Genomic DNA, 27,301 nt, shown 5'->3' on the forward strand with positions numbered 1-27,301 from the left:
AAAATAGTTTGTCTTATATTTATGATGTTAATTATTTCGGTATTTGTTAAAATGTGCGCATCTCAAAAACTGTTTTTTTGATCATAAACATTTTCATTGTTTTTTCCCTCATTATGACTGACCAGTCAATAAAACTCTGAACTCTGAATATTTGTGCATCTTTCCTCAGTATTTGACATTTTCAGAATATTTTATTACCCAATTTGTCATTTCCTAAAAGTTAAAATGCTTCTTTGTGTTGGTCAAGCTTTCCACAGGCAGTAAATCACACAAGCATCAAATGTGGTACTTCATATAGGAAGGTCTGCCTCTAGAGGGCGAACATCATGTACAGTGTTTGTTAGTTATTTCCTCCACATAACCTTCTACAGTGTACTGTAAACATTGAACATTGCCGTCATAGCGAAGTTCGATTTTCCTGTCTCAAATTTTCACTAATTTTTGTTCATATGACTCTGAAACTCCAGGAAACGATTGGGTAGAAAGAGTTATCGTGAAATACTGAGGTACTCACTGATATTTTGAAAATTAAATGAGAAAAAATACTACGAAAATGCCGACAGGCTTACACAATGACCGTTTTCAGAGGCATGATCCAGATTATGCAACAGGCCCATATCACGTGAGCCCATGATGGGATATCCACGCAACGCAGTACCAAACACACCTAGCACACACAGAGCAAGCAAACACAGTGAGTACCCCTACAACGTCAGCTCAGTAGTCTGTAATAGATCGCAGTCAACTAAGTAACCTTGGAGAAAGGCTTAACACTGTGGCTAAGTCCCTTTTGATTTTTGTCATGGCTCAAATCGTTCTCCTACACCTAAACCCAAACCATACGAACACTCCAACCAGTTTATGATATGACCCATCACAATGGCAAGACGTTTACGGTTATTGACGGAAGGAAGTTAGAAGTTGGCGGCACCATACTGGTTTTCATATCTTATAGCTTCTCGAGAAGCTAAAAAATTGTGTTAATTACACTTGGACCTCTTTTCAATTGCATTTCTATGTCAATCAAAGCACTAAATTTGTATTATAAAGTTTCTTAAGTTGATTATGAACAAAATAATGGTTGTCTGTTAACTTCAAGCCCTACAGATACACCATTAAACACTAAGTGACATCACCATATTACCATTTCTTTTAATTATATGTAATCTACCTGTGGTACTGGACGCCTCCTTTGATTGGCTGGTATGGAAAGTGGACTTGGAGGTGTTGGTGGATGACGACGCCTCTGTGACTGAGGGCTATGCTGTTGTGGAGGTGATGGTGATGTTGTGGTTGACTGCTGTGGCGTAATGCCAAGATGATGAGGCGTATTGGCTGCATTGGCTAGATTACTGGAAGTTTGATCCTCAGCATCCAATGGAGTAGCCAACGGTGACGGAAAGTGAAGATTGGTTAGATCTGGCAGTGAACCAGTATTATTGGAGATTGGAATATGTACACCTGTGTCTTGATCTGATGGATATATACTGAAAAGAAATACCAAATCATAATTAGGATACAAAGAGAAAGTTGAAAATCTCATCACAAGTTCTGATAAATATTATATCACTAAAATGATTTGGAATTCTTGAATTCAAATCATTTTTCATATTTCATTGCAATTGCATTTAAAGTGTAAGTGGTTGCATCTTTTTACATTATTTTCATGATTTTGGGTTTTACTTTAAGCTGTGTCATGTAAATGTACCCACTCAGAAATGACTGTCTGCTTGTCACTACACTTGTATACGAGATGTATGACTACAATGGCTTTTAATTCGAAGCTTGATAGCTGACACCAATCCAGCCTGGCAGATGTCTCTTGAAAGTGATATCCCTCTCTTTGTTGAGACTGACTTTGAGCAAAAGCGTGGGCCCATGTTAACCTTGCAAACTTTCTTCAAGTCCATCCCTCATTATCTGATCAGATTGGCAAAAGATGAGACTAGTAAATATGCCTTATACCATCAACGTCACATCGTCCAAAACACAGACAAGAACTGGCATAATTTAGACTATATATTGAATGACTGCAGACATTCATAGGTGTGTCAGTCTGTATGGGCGTTGACAGAAAGTCAGCCCTTTACGATTATTGGTCTAGCTATCCTTACTTAAGGAATCTGGCCACTGGGCATTTCCATTGTGATGACCCATAGCCACCACCTTCAGTAGTATTCTGCGGTATTTCAACTTGGCTGATCTTGAAGTGATTCACATTGAGCTACCAATGAGGCTTGGTGCAAGTGTCTCTGTGAGGAAGATCTGCTCTATACAGTCAATCCACACATGGAGCCTATCATTGATAAATGTGTTAATAACTAATGGAGAGATCTCCATCGACTAGGGCATGGAGAGATTCAAATGCACATCTCAATTTAGAAAGCCAATACCCCATAAGCCTGATCTTGCCGGCATCAAAATATGGCAGTTACGTGATTCAGCAACAGTGTACGTGGCCACTTTTGCCCTACACTTAGGAGAGAAATATAAGAAAGGAGACAATGGGAAACAACAAGAGCGAGGTGTCATTAAAAAGACAGCCATGCAGTTGGTCCAGCCCTTTTGTGGGTAACACCATACCTTATTCTGCGACAGCCTATTTTCTACAGTTGATACTGCCCAAAGGCTGATGGAAGCCAGTGTATATGGTTGAAAGTTTTAACTGACATAACCATCGCATCCTGCCACCTAAGTTGATCATCCAGGGAATAAGAAATGGCTAACACTGAAGGTTGGTAAGAAAATAGCGTCAATGACACTGTAGCTCCCATCCTGGACTATTTAGTGTATGTATATTTGAGGTCAAAGGTCACCGAGGTCACGTGACATTTTGCTAAGTTATCCCTATATACCAAAAATCAGACCTCTAGCTCTATTGGCTCGCTCAAATTAGATATGCGCATAATTAATGAGGTACAATGTGTGGCGTCATAAGCTGTCCCATCATACCATACATGAAGGGTGTAGCACTTGTGGTTACTGAGTTATGGACAAATATGTATATTTGAGGTCAAAGGTCACCGAGGTCACGTGACATTTTGTCAAAAAAATTGTATTGCTAAGTTATCCCTATATACCAAAAATCAGACCTCTAGCTCTATTGGCTCGCTCAAAATTAGATATGTGCATAATTAATGAGGTACAATATGTGGCGTCTCATAAGGTGTCCCATCATACCATACATGAAGGCTGTAGCACTTGTGGTTACTGAGTTATGGACAAATATGTATATTTGAGGTCAAAGGTCACCGAGGTCACGTGACATTTTGTCAAAAAAATTGTACTGCTAAGTTATCCCTATATACCAAAAATCAGACATCTAGCTCTATTTGCTCGCTCAAAATTGATATGTGCATAATTAATGAGGTACAATATGTGGCGTCATAAGGTGTTCCATCATACCATACATGAAGGCTGTAGCACTTGTGGTTACTGAGTTATGGACAAATATGTATATTTGAGGTCAAAGGTCACCGAGGTCACGTGACATTTTGTCAAAAAAATTGTATTGCTAAGTTATCCCTATATACCAAAAATCAGACCTCTAGCTCTATTGGCTCGCTCAAAATTAGATATGCGCATAATTAATGAGATACAATATGTGGCGTCATAAGGTGTTCCATCATACCATACATGAAGGCTGTAGCACTTGTGGTTACTGAGTTATGGACAAATATGTATATTTGAGGTCAAAGGTCACCGAGGTCACGTGACATTTTGTCAAAAAAATTGTTTTGCTAAGTTATCCCTATATACCAAAAATCAGACCTCTGCTCTATTGGCTCGCTCAAAATTAGATATGTGCATAATTAATGAGGTACAATATGTGGCGTCATAAGCTGTCCCATCATACCATATATGAAGGGTGGTAGCACTTGTGGTTACTGAGTTATGGACAAATATGTATATTTGAGATCAAAGGTCATCAAGGTCACATGACATTTTGTCAAAATATCCGAGATATCTGCGTGAACGGATGGACTCACGGATGAACGAACAGACGGACATGACCCAATCTATAAGCTCACTGGACTTCATCCGTGGGGACTAAAAATTGTGTCACTGCATCCTTTTTGCAATATGAATACGATGAGAAACTAAATTTTTATTTTTCGTGGCCTTATACATGGGAGTCTATGGAGATCTGCCTTATACATGGGAGTCTATGGACGTGTAAACAAAAATATGCAAATTTCACCACGATTTGCCCAAATTTGGGAAAGGTCACTTCTATGCACTTCCATACCAAGTTTCAAATCAATCAGACTTGTGGTTTCAGAGCAGGAGATTTTTTGACCAAAAATGGGAGAAAATTACAAAAAAATTCATGAAAAATAGCAAGTCCAAGATACTGACCCAAGATGTGCACAATCATTTCATGTCAGCCCAAAGTACTTACATGCTAATTTTTCATGTAATCTGCTCAGTGGTTATTGAGTATTTTTCAATTTTGACTGTTTTTACATTTTTTCACTTAATTTGCATATTTTTGGCAATGACAACTTCATTTGAACAAAATCTCATCTACAGCCCATCATCTGTGTACACACCAAATATCAAGATGAAATGTACAGCGGTTTTGGAGTTTTTGATGTTGACGGACAGACATACAGACATACAGACATACAGACGTACAGACGTACAGACATACAGACATACATACATACAGACATTTCCCTAGCCTATAAGAATAGCTTCCATTGCCATATATACATATGGCTATGGGAGCTAATACTACTACTTGTCTTAACAACACTATGTATCAAGATAGAAATGTTCAGATTTTGATATTGAATACAGTACATGTATATGCACCCCTGGCTTACAAGGCTGTTGGTGGTGGGGAAGAGCAGTGGCAAGGGCCTATGTTACTCTGTAACTACTGTCAGTACATTGAGAGGTTTGGACCACTGAGAGGGTTAGACCACTCCAGCCAGAGTGGAAGTACTACTACACTGGGTGTAAAACCAACAGGTGAAGGACATACCTTGAATGTTACCTCTAGTCAACACATACATAAGCTTCAAATATGCACACCCCACTTACTGGTAAGCTCACTAATAAGTCATTACATTTGTGTGTCAGAAAGCAGCTCATTGGGTTTTGGTGGTCAATCACAGCCCATCATGAGAGAGGTCAAGGCCACCATCTTACAAGCTTCATACATCAACCAGGTGAATCCAAATCTGTATGTCATCAGCTGTTTGCCCTGATGACAGAAGTGTTGCAAGGTTTGCAGCAAAGTTTGTATAACAACAGTGGTTGCCTGTCTGAAAGGTTGAAGGGTTCCAGCAACTGCAATGTTGATTTCCACAAGGGTGAGGTGCTTTGTCATGTTTCATCTCTGTATATGATGCTATGAGGTAAAACCTGTGTCAGAGTACAAGTAGCGTGCCTGAATTGCAAGTACCTATGAGAAGACACTGCCACATTGCCTCATTCTTTGGTTTTCTACACATGAACGAACATCAAGATAAATTTAAGAACATATGACGATTTTCAATGTCAAAGTTATGTTATCCAGCAACACATCAATGCAACGTGGTGCATCCAAGGCCATGCTTTGTAATACCAAGATCGCCAATGACGTTGACAGTACATAATCAACATTTAAGGCACTATGAAATGGTCTTTACCTCTATTTTTTGTATGAATTGGAACAAGCCTGTGGGAGGTATTCTCATTGGCATTTTGATCAAAAGACTGCCACTGCTGGCAAAATCTGCAGTTCCTGGCTAACTCTTTTGATAGACTATTTTTACAGCTACGCCTAGCACCCGGAAAAACATAGCTGGCAGGAGTGGACTGCACAGCTGTAATTTCTATTCAAAGAAGCAATAGAAAGCCATACACAAAACTTGGATGGTTCTCCTAAAAACAAGTCATCGTTGATGACATATTACCCACTTGTTAATGGGTACATTCATTACAAGTCCTTGGAGAGTGTAGAGTCCTGCTCATTAATTGGGTCTGTGATTAAAAATGAGTTCCATGGTGGTGACAATGTTAAAGAGGCACTCCCACTTGGTAACATTTTTAAAACACATTTTTTTAATGCCAACGGTCGATATTTGACATGGCGACTGCGCGCGGATCGCGAGATTTGAATTCCGGTGGCCCACCTGAATTCAGCTTCCGAACATAGAACGTTCGGCACTGGGGCCATTTTCAACTAAGCTATGGAGTACGAGTCTACGCCGTGACGTTGCTGTACGCCACAGCAGTACCACTGGCATCGGTGATCAGTCATGTCCCATGGGAGAAAGCACTACTGACTCGGCAAAAAAACGAAAAACAAAGTTTGCTGATTCCACCAGAATTCGCATAGGTGACTAGCACAGATAGGTGCGGTTGATACATAGTATGCATAGTGGCCGCCGCGTGGTATGCGCGCATACCACACGCGGCGGCTGCTATGTATCGAACCACGCGTAACTGTGTGGCAGACGACAAAATGTAGTCATCAGAGGCAACTTATATTTTATACGTAAAAACTGATATCTATGTGGTATTGTTTAAAAATTTAATACAACTGACTGAGAATAATGAAAACGACAAAAACTAAGGAGAAGTTTTAAAACAGAATTACCAGAGGTAAAGGCATTGATAATGATGTATATAAAGTCATCGCAGTAGGAGGTAAATTAATTGCGTCATTCGAACGTTTTTGGACTCCTTAGAATATCGTCAATCAGCACAACAACACACTTTCGGGGAATATCGGGTCATAACCAGAAACGATCGTAAAACTTCGGGATGTGAAAAATACGCTCGGGAAATGACATGTTTTTATCGATATCTCGCGATCCGCGCGGAGTCGCCACATCAAATATCGACCGTTGGCATTAAAAAAATGTGTTTTAAAAATGTTACCAAGTGGGAGTGCCTCTTTAAACCAATGTGGGCAGCCACCCTAATTACAAAAGGTCATTAAATAAGTCAAATGGTAATTAATCGACACGATGTTGCCAAACATTTTTGCATTCTATTATGACACTAACTGATTATCACGTGTACCATATTTCATAAACAATACTGCTAAGTGTCAATGAACTGTATTACAACACTGTGAGATCAACATTTGTACAAAGTTTCATCAAATGGGATGAAGTGTTTCTGGATATATCGCTCTTAATTAGGAAAGTTCATTACATAGGTAAATTATATTTTAATTAACATGACACTGCATAGAGTCTTTATTCAATGTTAAAGCAATAACACTACTGAAAGATCAATATCTGTACCAAGTTTCATCAAATTTGATGCAGTATTTCTGGACATAGCCCACTAATTAGGAAAGTTCATTAGATATGCAAATAAGCAATAATTTGACTGACACTGATAAATGTCTTCATTCAAATGTTAAACCAATGTGAGCTCAACATCTGTACCAAATTTCATGAAATTTGATGAATTATTTTTGACATATCAGCCTAATTACGCAAATTAGCAGTTAATTGACATAATACTACTAAATATCAATGCACGCCATCACACCACCAAAAGATCAACATCTGTACCAGGTTTCATCAAACTTGATGCAACATTTCTAGACATATCACACTAATTACAAAACTTCATCAAATATGCAAATTAGCAATGAATTGACATGATACTGCTTAATGTCTTCACAGTATTAGATTACCGAGAAATCAACATCTGTACCAAGTTTCATCAAATTTGATGCAGTGGTTCTGGAGATAGCCCACTAATTAGGAAAGTTCATTAAATATGCAAATTGGCAGTTAATTCGAATGACACTGATAAGTGTCTTTGTGAACTTATATGAGACTATGTGCTAAAGATCTGTACCAAGTTTCATCAAATTTGCTGCAGTATTTCTAGACATATTACCCTAATTACAAACATAGGGCCAAAGTCCCTGAAGCTACTATTGACATAGATACAAAATTAAGTATTTCCTGACTGTGTGAAATTATCTCACTAAGGTAAGGGGCCGTCGATAATAAAAGCTGACGCACGACAAACGTAATTCTTTCATTTAGGGGGGAGGGGGTAAAAGCTAATTTCGTTTTGTGTGCGTCAAAATCGCATAAGGATTTTCTATTGTTTTGCGTCTATGCAGCGAGAACTCAAACTACCTTCGCATTCATCGAGAACAGAATGACTACAAAATACGGAGACAGAAAATACAATGAAAAGACATGAAGGTGAAATAAAAACTTGTATGGTTTTTCAATGTGAAACATGTATGTGAAGCATTTTCCTACGTGCGAAATACATGTGCCCTTCCGGTATTTTTTCACGGGCGTGCAGATCGGAGAGGTGCGTGTGGGTTTGTCAGAAATGGCATCATAATACGAAATTGATTTCGCATAAGAACTTTCCTTTTGAGGGGGAGGGGAGGGGTTTCAAGTAAAACGAAGGAATTACGCTTCTTGTGCGTCAGTTTTTATTATCGACGGCCCCTAATCCTAGGGACCTGTAAACCAAATATTAAAGCTGTCTGAGCAGCAGTTTTGAAAAAAACAAGCGACCCAACAGTTAATAGAGCTCTGCTGTGTTATGTAGAGAATAACTTTTTGTGACACATGTATTGATGAAGAAGGTGGATATCTTTGATAGCTCATTTCAGGATGGCCTGACCAAAAATGGCAAAATTAGCTGCAAAAATACAAAATTGATGATTTCATCATAATTTCAATATATTACATTAAGATAAAGCCCAGGAACCTGTACAGCAAATAGCAAAGCTATCAGATGAGTAACTTTTGAGGAACAAATATTTTGACCAAAAATGGCAAAAATTGACCCAAAAATACAAAAAATGAAGATGTCATCAAATTTCAATATATCACAGTAAGACAACCCCTAGGAACCTGTATACCAAATATCAAAGCCATCAGACAACTAGCTTTTGAGAAACACATTTTTTGACCAAAAATGGCAAAAATTGCACCAAAAATACAAAATTGCAGATTTCATCATATATTCAATATATCATACTTAGTTCATCTATGAAGAAGTTCCTTTAGGACTTACTTTATGCCAGGTACTTCACAGGACTTGGGTCTTGGATGTGATTGTTGCTGTAAATAAAAATAATCTGAAACATTAATACAAGTCATTCTAAATGTCTATTAACGTTTCCTCAATCTACAAAAATCATCACACATATGATATCACAATCACTGCATGTTTTAAATCATCTTGTTTATGTTTACATGCTATTAAGTAATGTACATAGGAATATCATACTAAGGTTGAGCCCATAAGCCCATGAAGATAAGTAATTTCAATAAAGTGGCAGTTCACTGTTCATAATACGGTAGATGGGTTTTAGATAAAGATACTTTTTTGCTAAGCTGAGACCGACTACTCAGCGCTGGAATATACTTTGTGCCACAGCGGTGACCGGGGCAGTGACCTTTGACACAAGATGGCTGCCAGTGTGCAGCAAATGCACTGATGATGCTATAGAATGGTGTTGTATGTTTTATCCTGAATCAAAATATTTGGATGCTTTTTCAGAGTTAATTCTAGGACGCGCCACTGCGCAATTCGTGCAATAAAATCTCTAATGGCCCCCATTTCAACATTTGATGCACCATTTAGGGTGCAACATTATATGAATGGGATGTTCAGGCAGAGTTCACGTAGTTCATACATTCGCGTAGCTCCCCGAAGGTCATTACCTCAGTCATAGTGTGACATGTAAAACGATTCGGTTACTCATCGACCTTTGCCATTAAATACCCACTACAGCATATATGGTGGTACATAGGAAGTTGGGTAGAAAGGACTGATGTTGGGGCGATTGTGTATTGGACCCGTGCGCATGTGGCATAGCCGATGAATGTAAACAACGGCACTAACCGCTGCGTAATGGTGAAAAGCTAGTCGCCACTCGGATTTTTAACGCCAATATAGTTGATGAACCCAGGACGATCGGGCAGTCCCTTAAATTGAAGCGTTTGCAACGTCTACCGTGCATACAAACATTGAAACAAAATGTTGAACACTCCAAGGAAAGCATCCATGCTTGGCCAGATGATCGTTTTGAAGACCAACACATATTAGGTCGGACATATCTCGTTTCCAAGAGTAACCAGTTCTATGCATAGAACACACCACTGTGTAAAACCCTTTGGTCAAAACCAATGATCGTAAATTTGCTAATACATACAAGTTATGTTTAAAAGTTGATGTATCGATCACTTTATTTAGGTCTTACTGGCTACACTGTCGTGCTGTATCAGTGTATGAGTAATTGTTGATGTGTGCAAATCGGGGGCCACTCTCGGAGAAATCTTACCGGTGCGCTAAGCTTTGATCATGATTGTTTCCACAGTCAAAATCACAGTCCTTAGCAATTTATACAGTTGTTCAAGTCCGACATATCAATAATTCATCACATAAGTTACGTAAACAATTGAATCAAACCAAACGGTTGCTGTTGCCATTGTTGGGCCTGATGCGTACGTATGGGGGACAACTTTGCAGTGTACGCTTGGTTGGTTACAGGGGGCCCGATCTCTAGTATGCTCCTTTTCTTGACTTGATAGACTATAGTATTTTCTGCAGAAAATTCAAGGGTTTTACATGTGTGATGATGATGGCCCCCGATTTTCTAAACTGGCCCCCTTGGGACAGGAGTAGGGGCCCACAGTGGCCCCTTGTTTATACATCCTAGAATGAACTGCTTTTTGATTTATATCCATTTTTTAAAGTTAATTTAGTAGTTTTTGCAACTTAATTGCTTGCAACTCTTGCTCAAAATAAAAAAACTATTGAGGCTCAGCTGTGATGTAAAATGACACTGTCACAAGAATCATGGGGTTGCAATAGCAGCGATCATGTCGTCAAGAATTCCAAGCTTATTGTACTGTACTGACACGCATGCATATCAGTGAGCTGCTTGCAGCCACCTTTGGCACCCGCTGCGCGAGCTGTCACACAGTATTCAGTATACTGGCAAATTAAAATATTTTGTTTAGGTTGGGAAACATAAGCATACAGTTGCAAACTCTGCCATAATTCTGCTGTCTCCAACTGTGGATGCATTGATACAACAGTATTGAGTCAATGACACCCTACTCTCATTATCATAGCCTCAAGGCAAACTAGCATATAATGTTATTGCATCTGATAAACAAAATGTCTGATACAGAAATTAACACACAATGTGACTCCTCTTTGTTAGTCAATATGTGTGATAACTGAATGAACGTCTGCACTTTAAAGGTCTGGTGAAATCAACCTGTACTGCTGAGCTATCTAGCTTCCGTGTGGCAATATTGTTACACTCACAGCAGAATTTCTACATAAAAGTACGCGTAAGTGCTTATTTTTTATATTTCTATGTGCAGGGTCAATTCGGGGTCAATTCACTAAACTTAGGCCATGCCCACACTTTGGCCATCGTGGCACACTCTGACGGCACAACGCTGTTCATTTACATCGAACAGCAGTCCCCACGCCATCCCTTATCTCTGCCCTGTATCCACTAACACAACATATAAAACACAGGGCCAATGTCCCTGAAGCTACTATAGACATGGATACAAAATTAAGTATTTCCTGACTGTATGAAATTATCTCACTAAGGTCATCACAGCGACCTGTGTACCAAATATTAAAGCTGTCTGACCAGTGGTTTTGCAAATTGAGTGACCTAACAGTCGACAGAGCTCTGCTATGTTATGTAGAAAATAACTTTTTGTGATATATGTGTTGATGAAGAAGGTGGATATCTTTGATAGCTCATTTCAGGATGGCCTCACCAAAAATGCAAATAGGATAAAAAAATAGCGTCTCAATGACACTGTAGCTCCCATCCTGGACTATTTAGTGTTTGTTCTCTGGTCAGATATTTGAACATGTGTGAAAGGATAAAGTGCATGAAGTGAAAATACTTAAATGAAATGTACTGGAGACAGTGAAATATGTTTAATGTAATTATTCAGAATATAAAATGGAAAAAATACAGAATTAGATACATCGAATACTGTGATACAACCATTAACTCAACAAGTCATTTACAATGACATAGTCCCCACTTGTAATAGGAGTATTAGTCTTGATGGGGCAGGAAAATGTGGTCATTAAGAAGTATCACTGGAGTGTATATGTTGAGATCTATGGGCACATAGGTCTATGTCGTTGTTCCCAATTTGAAACACATGAGGCATGTCTAAGTTATGGTTCTAAATTGGTAAGAAAGATCAGACCTCTAGCAGTATTGGCCAGCCAAGAAATACATATGCGCATTATAAATGAGGTACAAGATGTGACATCTTAAGGTCTAATATCCTATCACAATTGGAGGGTATAGAACTTGTGGTTACTGAAATATGCATATATATGTATAATCAAGGTCAAAGGTCATCGAGGTCATCGAGGACATTTGAAAAAATAAATTATATTGCTAATTAATCCCTATATGCCAAAAATCAGATCTCTAGCTCTATTCGCTTGCCCAGAATTAGATGTGTACATAATTAATGAGGTAAAGCGTGTGTTGTCATAAGGTCTCCCATCCTACTAAATACAAAGGACATAGCACTTGTGGTTACTTATTTATTGACATAAACATATATTTTAGGTAAAAGGTCATCAAGGTCACATGACATTTGGTCAAAAAATTTCTCTCCTATAGTTATCCCTATATACCAAAAATCAGACATCCAGCTCTATTGGCTCGCTCAGAATGAGATATGCGCATAATTATTTAGGTACAGTATGTGGCGTCATAAGGTGTCCAATCATACCATACATGAAGGCTGTAGCACTTGTGTTACTGAGTTATGGACAAATATGTATATTCAGCGTTTCCGTTACAATTTCAAAACTTGCGTACGATTTTACGCAACTGAGTTTTTATTTGCGTAAAATGTATTCAAAATGCGTACGGTAGGAATCAGTATCTGAAGTGACCTGGGCAGTCTTTTCTGTAGAACTTGGGGGTTTCCTGTAATGCGCATGCATCTATAACAAAAAACAACAACCTGGGGGCTTCAAGGTGTAGCTGAACGTTTCCGAAAAATTTTGCGTAAAATACGCAGGATTTTGCGTTAACGGAAACACTGTATATTGAGGTCAAAGGTCACCGAGGTCACATGACATTTTGTCAAAAAAATTGTATTGCTAACTTATCCCTATATACCAAAAATCAGACCTCTAGCTCTATTGGCTCGCTCAAAATTAGATATGCACATAATTAATGAGGTACAATATGTGGCGTCATAAGGTGTCCCATCATACCATACATGAAGGCTGTAGCACTTGTGGTTACTGAGTTATGGACAAATATGTATATTTGAGGTCAAAGGTCACCAAGGTCACGTGACATTTTGTCAAAAAAATTGTATTGCTAAGTTATCCCTATATACCAAAAATCAGACCTCTAGCTCTATTGGCTCGCTCAAAATTAGATATGCGCATAATTAATGAGGTACAATATGTGGCGTCATAAGGTGTCCCATCATACCATATACGAAGGGTGGTAGCACTTGTGGTTACTGAGTTATGGACAAATATGTATATTTGAGATCAAGGTCATCAAGGTCACATGACATTTTCTCAAAATATCCTGAGATATCTGCGTGACTGATGGACTCACGGATGGACGAACAGACGGACATGACCCAATCTATAAGCCCACTGGACTTCATCCGTGGGGACTAAAAATTGTGTCACTGCATCCTTTTTGCAATATGAATACGATGAGAACTAAATTTTTATTTTTTGTGGCCTTATACATGGGAGTCTATGGAGATCTGCCTTATACATGGGAGTCTATGGACGTGTAAACTAAAAATATGCAAATTTCACCACGATTTGCCCAAATTTGGGAAAGGTCACTCCTATGCACTTCCATACCAAGTTTCAAATCAATCGGACTTGTGGTTTCAGAGAAGAAGATTTTTTGACCAAAAATGGGAGAAAATTACAAAAAAAATTCATGAAAAATAGCAAGTCCAGATACTGACCCAAGATGTGCACAATCATTTCATGTCAGCCCAAAGTACTTACATGCTAATTTTTCATGTAATCTGCTCAGTGGTTATTGAGTTTTTTCAATTTTGACTGTTTTTACATTTTTTCACTTAATTTGCATATTTTTGGCAATGACAACTTCATTTGAACAAAATCTCATCTACAGCCCATCATCCATGTACACACCAAATATCAAGATGAAATGTACAGCGGTTTTGGAGTTTTTGATGTTGACGGACAGACATACAGACATACAGACATACAGACATTTCCCTAGACTATAAGAATAGCTTCCATTGCCATATATATATATGGCTATGGGAGCTAAAAATATGTAAAACAGGAAATGGTGGACTTATATAATGCAGAATGGGCGAAAAATTTAGCAACAAACTATTGTACCATAAGTGGACAATGGCTAATCTAAACCAAATTACTTAAACAGGATTATTGGCATTGATTACACATGTATCTATTGTCAATCAAATAGAAAATAAATTTGGGCGTTTGATTAAAAAAGATTTCCTTGTTACACTCACCACACCATCATGTGAAGTCAACCATGCATCTTAATCTATGAGACTTAAATAAGTTTACCCCTCAAGTGTGTGTAGGCAAAAACCAAATTTAATTTTGAATTACGTAATGCAGGGAAGGACATACAATATGGTGAAAAGCAAACTAAATATCATAAAAACTGAATATAAAATGATATGGAAATGTTGTGAGACAGTCATAAGTATCTGGTGTGTGCTAAGAGACAAATGTTAAAATTGGACAGCATCATCCTGACCACAGTTTCTCTGACCATAGAGTGTAGCTCCATGCTCTGACTGGTTTGTTTCCTTCTGATTTTCTGATAGTGATACAGTGGTAGGTACAAAATATTTATAATATGCTGCAACTCAAGATAGTTATTTAACATAGCTTGCATTCGTTCACAGTAGAAATCGGTTTTACATGTGAGATAAATTTCTCGTAAACTGTAAATTCTGGCTTCGGGCAGCTCAAACGTTACAAAACTAAAATGTTTTGATTATGATACGGGGTGACTTGCACACGTACACATATGTGCACTCTGCAGTCGATGTAATAAGAGTCAAGTACATTCAAGAATAGTGATGTTGACAATTACATGCATGCAAGTGCACGATTTCAAGTAACCAAGAGGAAATTCTGATATTTTCGTGGAAATATAGGTAACAACCATGTAACAAACAACATTACTTATCACATGGAGCTAGAAACAGACCGTGATCGTGCTGAATGCAATCTTGATCATGTAGGATCATGCCATGTTGGATCATGCCATGAGTCTTAAATGCACGTACTTCTTAAGTAAATCGATCAACATATAAGCACACACTGTCTTTAGTGATCAAAGTCAACAGTGATGTCAAAATCAACACAAAACTGACGAAATTACCCAAAATAAGCAACAGAAAATGTAAAAGTTATCGTTGTGTCAAGAGGACGGCATATCTTCAACTCCACAATGACGCAAACTAGTTTGCACATGCGCCTGGCCTCGCTCTGGACCCAGCTCCATACTACATGTACTACGGGCCGGTAGATTGCCTTGCTCAGTAGAACTTACAGGATTGAAACAAATTGACGAGCATATGTATGAAATAGGTCAATGTCCTCATACCAACTTTAAATGATTAACTGGTGGAAATATGTCTGAGTTATGGCTCTGTACATGAGAAAATCGTAGCAAAATCGCCGCCACGCAGCAATATTTGATCTTACTGTTTCAAAATCAACACGTATATGTATGACATAAGTTAATGTTCATGTACCAACTTTGAATAAAATCAGTTGATGACTTGCCAGAGTTATGGCTCTCGACATGAAAAAACCATGACAAAATTGCCCCCATGTGGCCATATTGGACCATATCGTGAAACAAATCGACGTAAATATGTATAATATTGGTCAATGTCCTTGTACCAACTTTGAATAAACTCCCTTGATACATGTCCAGGCATGAAAAAATCCTAAAAAAATGGCCATACGGCGGCGATATTTGATCGTATCACAAAACAAATCAATGTGCATATGTATGACATAGGTCAGTGTCCTTGTACTAAGTTTGAATAAAATCGGTGATATCGTTTGAGACGTGCTGGAGTTTTGGCTGAGGACATGCAAAAATTGTAACAAAATGGCTGCCATGCAGCCATATTGGATCATATCATGAAACAAATTGACGTACATATACTATGACATAGGTTAATGTCCTTGTACCAACTTTGAATAAAATCGGTTGAGATATGCCTGAGTATTGTGGCTTTGTACATGAAAAAATTGTTAAAAAATGGCCACACAGCAGCCACATTGGATTCTATCACAAAACAAATTGACGTGCATATGTATGACATTAGTCCTGTGTTTCCGCTGCCGCTCGATTTTTCGCATTTTCAGAACAAATTCAGATGTTTACGAAAATATTCAGTTGAGCAATAGTACATTTTGCGAAGATATCTGACCTTACATTTTTGTGAAAACTGTGAAATATTCCATAAACTACTATGAACGTCCATTTTTACGCCTCACACTGCAATCTTGCCCTGTGTTTTGCGGGAAACTGACCTAGAAACATTATCGCCGAGGCATGTAATGGCGGCAATGATAGCAACTACGTTTTGTTGACATGACGTCATTCTTGGGTCAACATTGTAGGTCACTAAATATTTGCATATAGCATGTGCGTCACACAGACAAAATGGCTGCCAAACGAAGGGTGACGGGTGCTGGCAATGTTAACGATATTCGCAAATTTTTTGCAACTTGCGGTACCTCAGGAGCCTCAAAAGTCCATGAAACAGAAGATCATGGTGACATCTGTGTTGCTGATTCAGAAATAACCGGTTTGGCACCAGAAGGCACTGCCGCTTCCCCAGGTCTCTCTGCCGAGCTGTCCATGTTATCCACAGCCAAAGACACAACTGCCAGCGCTAGTGTGGGCCAGCGTCAAAAACTGAAGTACCATCCCAAAGGAGGTAAGTGGCAATCGATTTTGCTGGAGGGCTTGAGAAAAGCGAGTGCTGTATTTCCTAGCAGATATAAGGCATTTCGATTGAAGTTTGTTGTTTAACATCTGGTTTGAAACTTGGCAGAAGAAGTACTGTAGTCTGACTACGGAGTTCCTGCGCGTGACCTGACATCACAGCCGCCCTCGTGTAAAAAAATCAGGCGCTCAACTCTTGATGGTAGTAGACAATATCTTTGTGGCGTAATAAGATATTTTCCGAATTTCGATCCTGTCGCATCATTAGGGCTTCTGTGTGCCAGCAAGTGTAAGATAAGTACCTGCTATAATAACCAAATTTTGTTGTCGGTTTGTTTATAAGTTCCAATTTTGAGTCGTGGTCTGTTAATTTCTGTTCATTGATAAGCTATGCATGCTAGCGCTTCTTCCCATAGAACATTCTGTTTATAGTGACATGTTTTGTTTTGTTGATTTTTTTTTTCTGTTTCCAACTCATAGTTTCCTGATCAAAGAGCAACGTGTGTGTGGTTGCACTATGGTGTTGCTGTCTCTGGGATATGAAGAGATGATGAAATTTAAAATGTAAGTGGTTTCATGTATGACAATTTATTTTGATCTTTTAATGATGTGAAGAATTCCTTTCAGTATTTAATAATAATTTACATTAAATTAACGTTAATTTCTGAATGTAGCATAATTAAAAACTAACAACTTTATTTGATATAATCATAATAATTTTCACAATTCATAAGTTCTCATGCTAATGTTTTTATTTACATTTTTCAGCTGACATACCTCTGGTTGAAGTATGATTCTTTGAATCATGTTATGGTTTGTTCATGGTGTAAGGAGGCAGGACGTATTAACTCCTTTACCAATCCTGGCTGCAAGTTCATGGTAAAGGATGATTGTAGGAAGCATGCCAATACCAAACAGCACAGATCTGTCAGGGATGCCAGGACATATGCACCACAGTTTCAACAAACTGTCACTAATCTTTACCACAGGGAGGAAGAAACCATACAAGCTGCCATGAAGAATGTTTATTTCTTAGCAAAGAAAAATCATGCAAATTCTTGTTTTTCTGACCTTAATTGACTGTTAATAATGCAAGGTTGTAATAGTCTTCATGGCCTTCAAGTTGATGAACATACTTCTTATGAACATTAAAATAAATGGTGACCATGCATATATTCGACCCTGGTTTTAGATATTAAATGAAACCATGGCGAAAGTGAATTAATTCATTTTCGCCATGGTTTCATGAATCGCGTCTAAAACCGGGGTTGAATATATGCATGGCCACCCATTCATTCAGTATCTTTCAACATGTCAAATAATATAAGTAGTATCTTGCATCAAACAAAATTCATGAAAAATGGCCGACTTTGTCCCTTTTACATCAGGCATTTTCTCAAATTTCAGTCTTCTTACCATTACTGTTACATTGACAAATTGCATACCAATGGGCTCTGCTGTGTTCACAGGAATAATAAACTGAGGTCTGGTTATTTCAATTTTTCAACACTGTCTGACTGTCACTCTGACTGTCTCTGTCTGATACAGTTTAGTGTTCAGCACTGACTGTTATGATATTTTTATAGTTGAGCCTGTGAGTGGTATGGTTGGTACTATACCAGGGGTGTGTCAGATTTTAAGGTTGAGATACGAAATAAAGACATTGTTCAAACTTAACAAGTTCAAATAATTGTGTGTATTCATTTCTATGATCATTGTTCACAAAAGACAGTAAAACACTAACACTGGATATTTAGGAACAAAAATACAGGGAATAGACCACCGCATCTTGAGTGAGAATATTTTTTTAAAGATGAGAATATTTTTTGCACAACATTCTCATTTTTGAGAATGGTTTCTGCCGACCAAGAGGAAACCCAGTAGTCAATGTCCTTGTACCAACTTTGGATTAAATTGGTTGAAACATGTCTGAGTTATGGCTCTGTACATGAAAAAATCGTAATAAAATGGCCGCCAGGCGGCCATATTGGATCGTATCACAAAATAAATCGACGTGCATATGTATGACATATGAAGTAATCCTTGTACCAAGTTTGAATGAAATTGCTCCATGCATCTCTGAGATATCTGCGTGAACAAACGGACGCACGGACGGACGCACGGATGGACATGACCAAACCTATAAGTCCCCCCGGACGGTGTCCGTGGGGACTAAAAATACAGATTTGCACATTTCATCACAATTTGAACAAATCCAAGTTGGGTTATCCCTAGGGACCTGTATACCAAATAACAAAGCTGTCTGACCAGCGGTTACGAAGAAGAAGATTTTTTACCAAAAACGTCCTTTTCGTCTATGAAAGAGGGTAAAAGAAGCGATCTGTGTATATTTCACCCTGCGATCATCCTGCTTTTTAAGATGGTGATTTTCCGCTGCCTGACGGCTAGCCGCTTCGATCAATTGGCAAAACTTGTAGCTATGGCTGGCGAAGCCGAATTTCACGTCAAAATATATATTCGCAAGCGTGGAGAATCATTTGAATAGAATTTTTGCCACGTTCAATCAATCATTTATCGCATTTTGTAAGTGTTGTGAGCGTTAGCGTGAACAAAGAAGGATACTAATTATGTGAGCCGAAACCCTAGGTGTTAAGCTTACTCCCCGTGGGGAGCTTACGAAGGTGTGAAATACTTTCTGTTATCAGTGTTATAAGATACGACGTCGGGCAAACTTCGGAAAGCTGAAAAAAGTCGACTGAAGAGGGTTTTGGGACACACCCATATTGCATTTTCCTTTTGCAATATTTAATAATCGTGCGCGCAAAACAAAAAAAGAAATAAACATAACTGTTCTAAAGACCATCAACTATATTTCTGTGCTTTTGCAACATGGGCATTTCACCAGACCTTTAAGGATATTGTAAGACACTTTGATACAAACCACACCTTACAACAACTACAAAGTCACCAATATCATACTGAGGTATTGTGCAAAGCCCTAAGAAAGTTTCAAGGAATTGATAAAATCATGTTGCAATATTGATTGAAATCAACCAGTATGCTGGTATGAGCTTTGAGTGAAAACAACAACACGATACAGGAAGTTCTAACGTAAACTTTGAGATCTTGGTGTTATCAGTAATCCTATAAAATCAAAAGGGAGGAACAGAGACAACTTTTGTTTCAGTTGCAGACATAAAACATGAGACATAAGGCAGTGCTAGAATTCTTCATGGAGGGCATTGAATAATACCTTCAGCCCAATCAGAGCTCTTGAACGCCATTTTCAATACGAGCTGATAAATGTATTTCTATCCCCAGTATACTTTGATAAACAAATCCAGTATCAAAGATCTGAGGCTGCTAATAATTCATTTCTGATAAGCTACTTGTCCAATGGAACAGTCACATATGTGAACTGTATAAACAAAAGTATAAATGCCAGACAGCTGACAAGATTGCAGAATTGAAAGACATAACTGATACTGGTTCTGTTCATCAATTGAAATCTATGAAAATGACATTCAAAGCTCCCTTGGTATAAAACTGTGTACACTACAAATACTACTACTACAGGCAAGTTTAGAATCTAGCCAGTAAATTTAGGATTCTGTGAACCCCAAATCATTATCTAGCATCATGCTCTTGGCTTAGAAATGTGAGGTGAAATGGTAAAATTTGCACAAGAAGAACATAAACTACAGTCTTGGCATCACATGGCATAATGCTTTGTATTCTACAGCAAATCTAGCACACATTGTAGGGTGAGGAATTTATAAAAAATTTAATTAGAAGTTTGGAGGGTTAAATTAGATTTGTTTACATCAAAACTTAGAGATTTACCCTACAGTTGAGAAAGTTAATCACCATGTTGATCTGTTTAAACTTAAACCCCAGTTCAAAAAGTCCCGGAACTGGGATTAACTGAGGTGTCAAGTATGAGGCATTTCTGTCTTTTGTCTTCTTTCGAAATTGCAATCATGATATAAATATGCTGCTAGATTTTCGGATTAAGTCCGCAGGGGAGGGGGGGGGTTGGGTTGTGGTTTTAGAAAATTAAGAAATTTAGGACTGTATTTAGAGCCAGTTAATTATAATAAAATATCCAGTATATTGCTGGAAAAAGCTTTGCCTCAAACAGGAATGATCTAAGTTGGAAAGATATTTAGAACACAATCTTTTGATTGTTCCAAAGAGCAAAAGTTTAGCTGTGTTTATCAAATTTAGTTAGTTAATCTCCCATAGAAAATACGTGTTCAGAAAACGCCCCTGCAAAAGACAACATTCAGCACTAAACTCTACCATTTGTTGATTGATAGTAAACACCCTTTTTTATGTTGTTTTCATCCAATAAATCACAAAAAGGTTACAATCCTATGTGTCACATCTGCATAACAGTTTGAGTTCTTCCTACTAGTGCAAATTTAAATTTCAGCACGAAGTTCACATTTTGAGGCAAAGCTGAAACATGTTTTTTGGGTTACAAAGCTATGGTGACTGACAAGATTCTACACTTCCTGTAGGCACAATAGGACAACAACATAACACGCACCAGCAAGTGTACCTTTTTCGGATCCCACAGAGCTTTTGGAATATTTCTGTCTCCTCCAACATTGCCATCAAAGACATCTCCTACAAGAAAAGTCATGTCAATGGTTTAAGTAAAGTAACTCGAGCTTGAACATCAAAACACAAAATATTGTCATTGTCACATTGTAAAACATTTTTAACATTCATCTTGTAAAGTTTGATTCCTGCAACTCACATCAAATTCTGAGTAAAGACACTAATTGAAGCTTGTGTATAAATCCTATTCATGATGTGTAACTTCAATAGTGTATCTCTTTTTTTAACTAATCACAAGTTCACAATTTCGTTTTTGCACTACACTCGATAGTCAGTCTAATTAAAATTCTTGCATGTCGACTGAATCATAATGTATATATGTTACATTTCCCATTCCCTCAATATCTTGCAATTTTCTGACCTAAAAAATGGACCCTATGAGGGAAATTTTGTTTTAGCGAGACAAGCCTATTACACCATTACAAAAGGTTTGGATAAAGTATGAGAGATAAATGCTTTTCTCAACTCCTCAGAGACCATTAGATAAGGTGTAAAATTGTCAAATTTAATCCTGTGATAATCTGGTGACAGCATTTGCAGATCAGTAACTTACCCTTGCTCACTTTGGCCCATTTGGCAATCAAATACATCAGATATTAGATGCAACACAGTGGAAAACTTTGAGTTAGATTATCAGAGGACAAATACTTGCATAGTGAAAGAAAAAATAAAACCTTTACAAAACCAGTGCTAAGATAAGACCAAGAAACCCAGGGTTATAAATCTGTATAGAGAATATTGTTGTCAAAGCAATGGTTCTACTCCGGAATAAAAAGGACGCAAAGCATTCTACACACTCAGTACGCCCAAATAATCACGTGATTCCGGTACAAACAAGACAACATGTGTACTAACGCGTATGGAAATACACGTACGTCTATGCGCGTTTGCGCACATGGCTTTGTTTGTACCGTGGTCGATTCGAATTCCAGGTTTGGCCTATTACTGTAAAATGAAATAAACAACAGCAACAAGAAACCTGTGCTAAGACCAAGGACCCCCCCGGAGATATTTTCACTAGCTCCTATGTGCAGAAGAGGATATCTCTATTGCTGTTGAAAAAAGCAAGCTGGACTACTGAGGACGTTGTCAAGACGTCCTTCACCTAATGTACATTGTGAATTGTATCTAAAAATACCAATTATCAATAGCTACATATTTATTAAACAGTCACCTCCAATAACTTGTCAGTGTTTATCACAAGACCAAATGAGTAAGTGACAAGCTAAGTTATCCCTATATACCAAAAATCAGACCTCTAGCTCTATTGGCTCGCTCAAAATTAGATATGCACATAATTAATGAGGTACAATATGTGGTGTCATAAGGTGTCCCATCATACCATATATGAAGGGTGTAGCACTTGTGGTTACTGAGTTATGGACAAATATGTATATTTGAGGTCAAAGGTCACCGAGGTCACATGACATGTTGTCAAAATATCCGAGATATCTGCGTAAACTGATGGACGAATGGATGGACAAACGGACATGACCCAATCTATAAGCCCCCTGGACTTCATCTCTGGGGACTAAAAACTGTGTCACTGCATCCGTTTTGCAATATGAATACGATGAGAAACTAAATTTTTATTTTTCTTGGCCTTATACATGGGAGTCTTTGGAGAACTGACTTATACATGGGAGTCTATGTAGAACTGCCTTATACATGGGAGTCTATGGAGGTGTAAACTAAAAAGTTCTCTAACACGGCCAAATTTGATCGCATTGTGAAACAAATCGATGTGCACCTGTATGGGGTAGGGCACTATTCTTGTGCAAAGTTTGAAAGAAATTGACCTGGGCATGTCTGAGATATCTGCAAACGGACGGACGGACACATGCACGCACGGACATGACCAAACCTATAAGTCCCCCCGGATGGTGTCCATGGGGATTAAAAATCATAACAAAAAGGCAACCAGGCAGCCCTTATATTGCATTGGACTGTGAACCAATAGAAATACATATTTATGACACGATAGGTCAATGTCCTTGTACCATCTTTGAACATAATCAGTTGATACATATCCAAATTATGGCTCAGGACAGGACAAAATCATAACAAAACGGCCACAAAGCAGCCATATTGCATCGGATTGTGAAACCAATTGACATGCATATTTATGACATAGGTGAATGACCTTGTACAAACTTTGAATAAAATCAGTTGAGATGTGCCTTGAGTTATGGCTCCGTATATGAAAAAATTGTAACAAAATAGCCGCCATGCGGCCATATTGGATCATATCATGAAACAAATTGACATGCATATATGATATAGATCAATGTCCTTGTACCAACTTTGAATAAAATTGGTTGAGATGTGCCTGAGTTACGGCTCCGTACATGAAAAAATCGTAACAAAATGGCCGCACGGTGGCCATATTGGATCATATCACAAAACAAATCGACGTGCATATGTATGTCATATGAAGTAATCCTTGTACTAAGTTTGAATGAAATCACTCCAGGTATCTCTGAGATATCTGCGTGAACGGATGGACAGACACACGCACGCACAAACATGACTAAACCTATAAGTCCCCCGGATGGTGTCCGTGGGGACTAATAACCTCATAGGATGTTGCACGTACTATCACAAATGAAGAATGATTGGTAATATCTCCTGAACTTACACATCAGCCATGTTTGTTAAGAAGACCTAAGTCTCACCTCGTCTGTGTCCAGGTTGCATTCCGGCTCCTATACCAGACCCATGGAATGCTTCTGTGTTTGTGGGATTCATAGCACTGGTATGTAATGCTGAGTCTGAATTTGTCCTGTTAATGGAGAAAATAAAAGAAACAATACAAGGTAAGATGTAAATCATTACAATTCTATCTTTATCACTCACTTTGCAATGATAAACAATGAACCTCAATTATCTGATGAGATAAATTACAGAGACAGAGATAGCTGATAGTGTGAGGTTGCAGTCTAACAAAGAATAAACTATTAGTGACCTACGGTGATATTATCGTGGTGTTATTTGTTATAGATGTAAATATATGTGGCCAATATAACATCTACTGTATATATGCATGTCTTTCTCTGGCAGAAACCTGTAGGAATGAAATAAACAGATGATCTAAAATATATGTGTAGTCAATCTGTCAATACTACATTAGACCTTGCATTTGAATATCTAATCTAGCATACTTCAATTCTTGTAGGAATAACTGTTTAGAAAAGCACCAAGTTTTACTATATGACCATTAAAGAAAATAGAAACAGTGTCCATGGAAAAGATGGATACATTGATATTTTGCAAAGATTTTGTATATTTTCACCAACATACATCATGTTTTAGTCTTGAGTAATATTTGGTAGGGACCAGTTGGTGTGAAAAGTGTATCAAATATTTCATACAAAGGCATTTAAATAGATGCAATCTCAGATGAAGTTCATTGGGTAAAACTCCATTGGCTGGACAGCCATATTTAAAGGCAATGTTCACAATCCCTGGGATCGCCTTTGTTCTAGACTGTAAGAGGATGATGGAGGTGTGATAGCCTTTCTTTATCCATTGAAATTGTAATCTAGGAAGTAAATTTTCTGATGAGACAATCTGGTACCAACACAGGCCTTTAGAAGGTGCAGATATTTCATTGCAAGTAATCTGACCTACTTACAGCAACAGTTGACATAAAACCCCTGATTAATAGCAATACATTTAATGGTGACCTGCTCAACAATTTACGTTACTAGATAATTGTGTCTGTAGTATGCATTATTGTGATATATAGAGCGATACCAATAAAACAACTTGAGTGTTAATCCAAATATGAATGTGAAAATGTACAATTGCATAAGTGGTGGCAGTGGACAATTTTGCTAATACTATCATCATCAAACTAGTGTTTTTGCTAAGGTTTTTGATAATGATTTGCATTCGCCCTGATCCCTAAATATGGATGTGCTCATGAATAATTATTTCAGGTCAAAGGTATAGAGCTGTCCAATCAGGTTTGTGCACAGAGCATATGTGCATTGGTCGCGACCTACTTCTTCTGCATTTTGATTATGCTTGCTGAAAAAAATGTGCTCGCCGTTGTCCAAAAGGTACGTGTTTCTTCCTTTTAAGTGTTTTCTTTGTTCTAACTGTGCCAGAGGGTTATTTGTGAAACACTTTCCGGAATAGGCTTTCGCATGCTTGCCATAGGCAATACTTTTAGTGCCACGTTTTCTGCAACTGCCGAGCTTATCCGGCACGCTCGGTCAGTACTCATTATTTCATGTACAATCATTATAGTTATCCTCAATTCCGACAAAGAATCGTAAGTCTCGCTTTCATAGTCTTGTTTGTGTATGATAATCCCAACAATGTGCGATATGATCTCACGCCTATTTCATAATTTTACAAAGAAACTGAAACTGTGAATGCAAAGTTACGCAACATGGCACTATCGGGATATTGCATGATCGAGGTTCATCGTTGTTGAAATGGTTACATAAAATCTGTGCGGCACAGAGAGAGATATGATCACTGAAATGGGCCATTTATAACAGTCATGCAATATTTTCTCAAACATAAAATTTGAAATAAATGACTATGTAAGGCCGCAATTTGTAATAGCCACATTAAATATACTTCAGCACATCCTCAATAGATTGCCCCTGTCACGGAAAGTTACATGTGTACCGTTTTCTCTTTCACAGGAATGTTTGATACCATGAACTTAAAGCTACTATCATAGTAAAGAGCACCATTAGTGGGTAAGTTTTATTCTTTTTGTCTGCCACTGGCTTTCAAAATCATCATATTAAGTATCTAAGAACATGGGAGAGGTACTGACTGCAAGAATTACAGCATCAATATCATTCTTTTTCCTGCAGGCACCACATCAGACCACACACTGACGTGCCATTATTGGTAATGAAAGAGAATAATCCTAGGTACCCGACAGCATTGTCTGTAAGGATGCCTGACTTGATGTATATACCTGAGGAATTATGGGATGCTGTGACAAGGTCAGGTGACACGAAACACAAGACATACACTGTGAGGGGAATAGCAGGGTCTCAGGTTGGGCGGGTTCCTGCTAATTTATGTCATGCACTCTTCAAGTTATTGGACTGTAATGCCTCAATTACTTGATAAGTGTCAGTCTTTTTTGATAACGAAACTAAATTAGTCATTTGAAATGCCTATGTTTAGTACAACTGTAGTATTAACAACTCCACATTAAGGGTGCAGCCACTGTTTCAATAGTGCTCAAACTTTTTAAACTTTATTTTTTGTTCATTGGCACCATCTGAAGAAGGTGACCTGGTCAAAGTGTTCAAGATAAAAAAAAAATTTCATTAATGAATGCATAAGTATGATGATTTGAGTAAACTGCCAATACAGTGTTTCACCAACCTACATTTTTGAATGTTTTCCAGCCACTACACGGGTCATGTACCAATAAGCAAAGTACCTGACGTGAAGCAGATGTACAAGAAAATGGAATACAAGGATCGACAAGGCAGTGGTGCAATCCTGTCATGCGAATATCACATCAAAACCACATTAATGCTAAAAGAGGAAGCTTTATCAATCATCAAGGAAGCCATACAAGAAATGGAAGGCAACAGAAATTTCATCATTGAATAAACTTTATTTGAATGCACTTGTGTGCTACCTCAACCTGAAAACAATTAAAGATAAAATGCATTTTTCTGAGCTTATTTTCCATACATATGTAATAAAATTTTTAGTAAAGATTCCAGGAGTGAAAAGTGGTAAATACTTTGT

At 38.0% G+C, this 27,301-nt stretch overlaps 1 protein-coding gene and 1 long non-coding RNA gene across 8 annotated transcripts in view; one reads left to right on the forward strand and one right to left on the reverse strand.

The window, feature by feature from the left end:
• Window positions 1-27,301, reverse strand: part of LOC139122114 (CREB-regulated transcription coactivator 1-like) — a 100,895-nt gene that overhangs the window by 28,574 nt on the left and 45,020 nt on the right. For 4 of the 7 annotated variants that reach the window (XM_070687507.1, XM_070687506.1, XM_070687510.1 and 1 more), the window contains 4 exons: window positions 24,238-24,344; window positions 21,489-21,568; window positions 9,007-9,053; window positions 1,172-1,487 (listed from right to left, as the gene is read on the reverse strand). In XM_070687507.1, coding sequence (XP_070543608.1) covers window positions 1,172-1,487; window positions 9,007-9,053; window positions 21,489-21,568; window positions 24,238-24,344 — 550 coding nt within the window. The remainder of the gene's footprint in view (window positions 1-1,171; window positions 1,488-9,006; window positions 9,054-21,488; window positions 21,569-24,237; window positions 24,345-27,301) is intronic. The other 3 variants (XM_070687511.1, XM_070687508.1, XM_070687512.1) reach the window with 1 other exon arrangement.
• On the forward strand, window positions 16,831-17,879 carry LOC139122116 (uncharacterized). The gene is made up of 3 exons (XR_011549395.1): window positions 16,831-16,967; window positions 17,456-17,539; window positions 17,744-17,879. It is a non-coding gene; the product is annotated as an uncharacterized lncRNA (long non-coding RNA).

The sequence above is a fragment of the Ptychodera flava genome, chromosome 21 (genome assembly GCF_041260155.1).
Source record: "Ptychodera flava strain L36383 chromosome 21, AS_Pfla_20210202, whole genome shotgun sequence".
In the NCBI taxonomy this organism is placed as follows: Eukaryota; Metazoa; Hemichordata; class Enteropneusta; family Ptychoderidae; genus Ptychodera; species Ptychodera flava.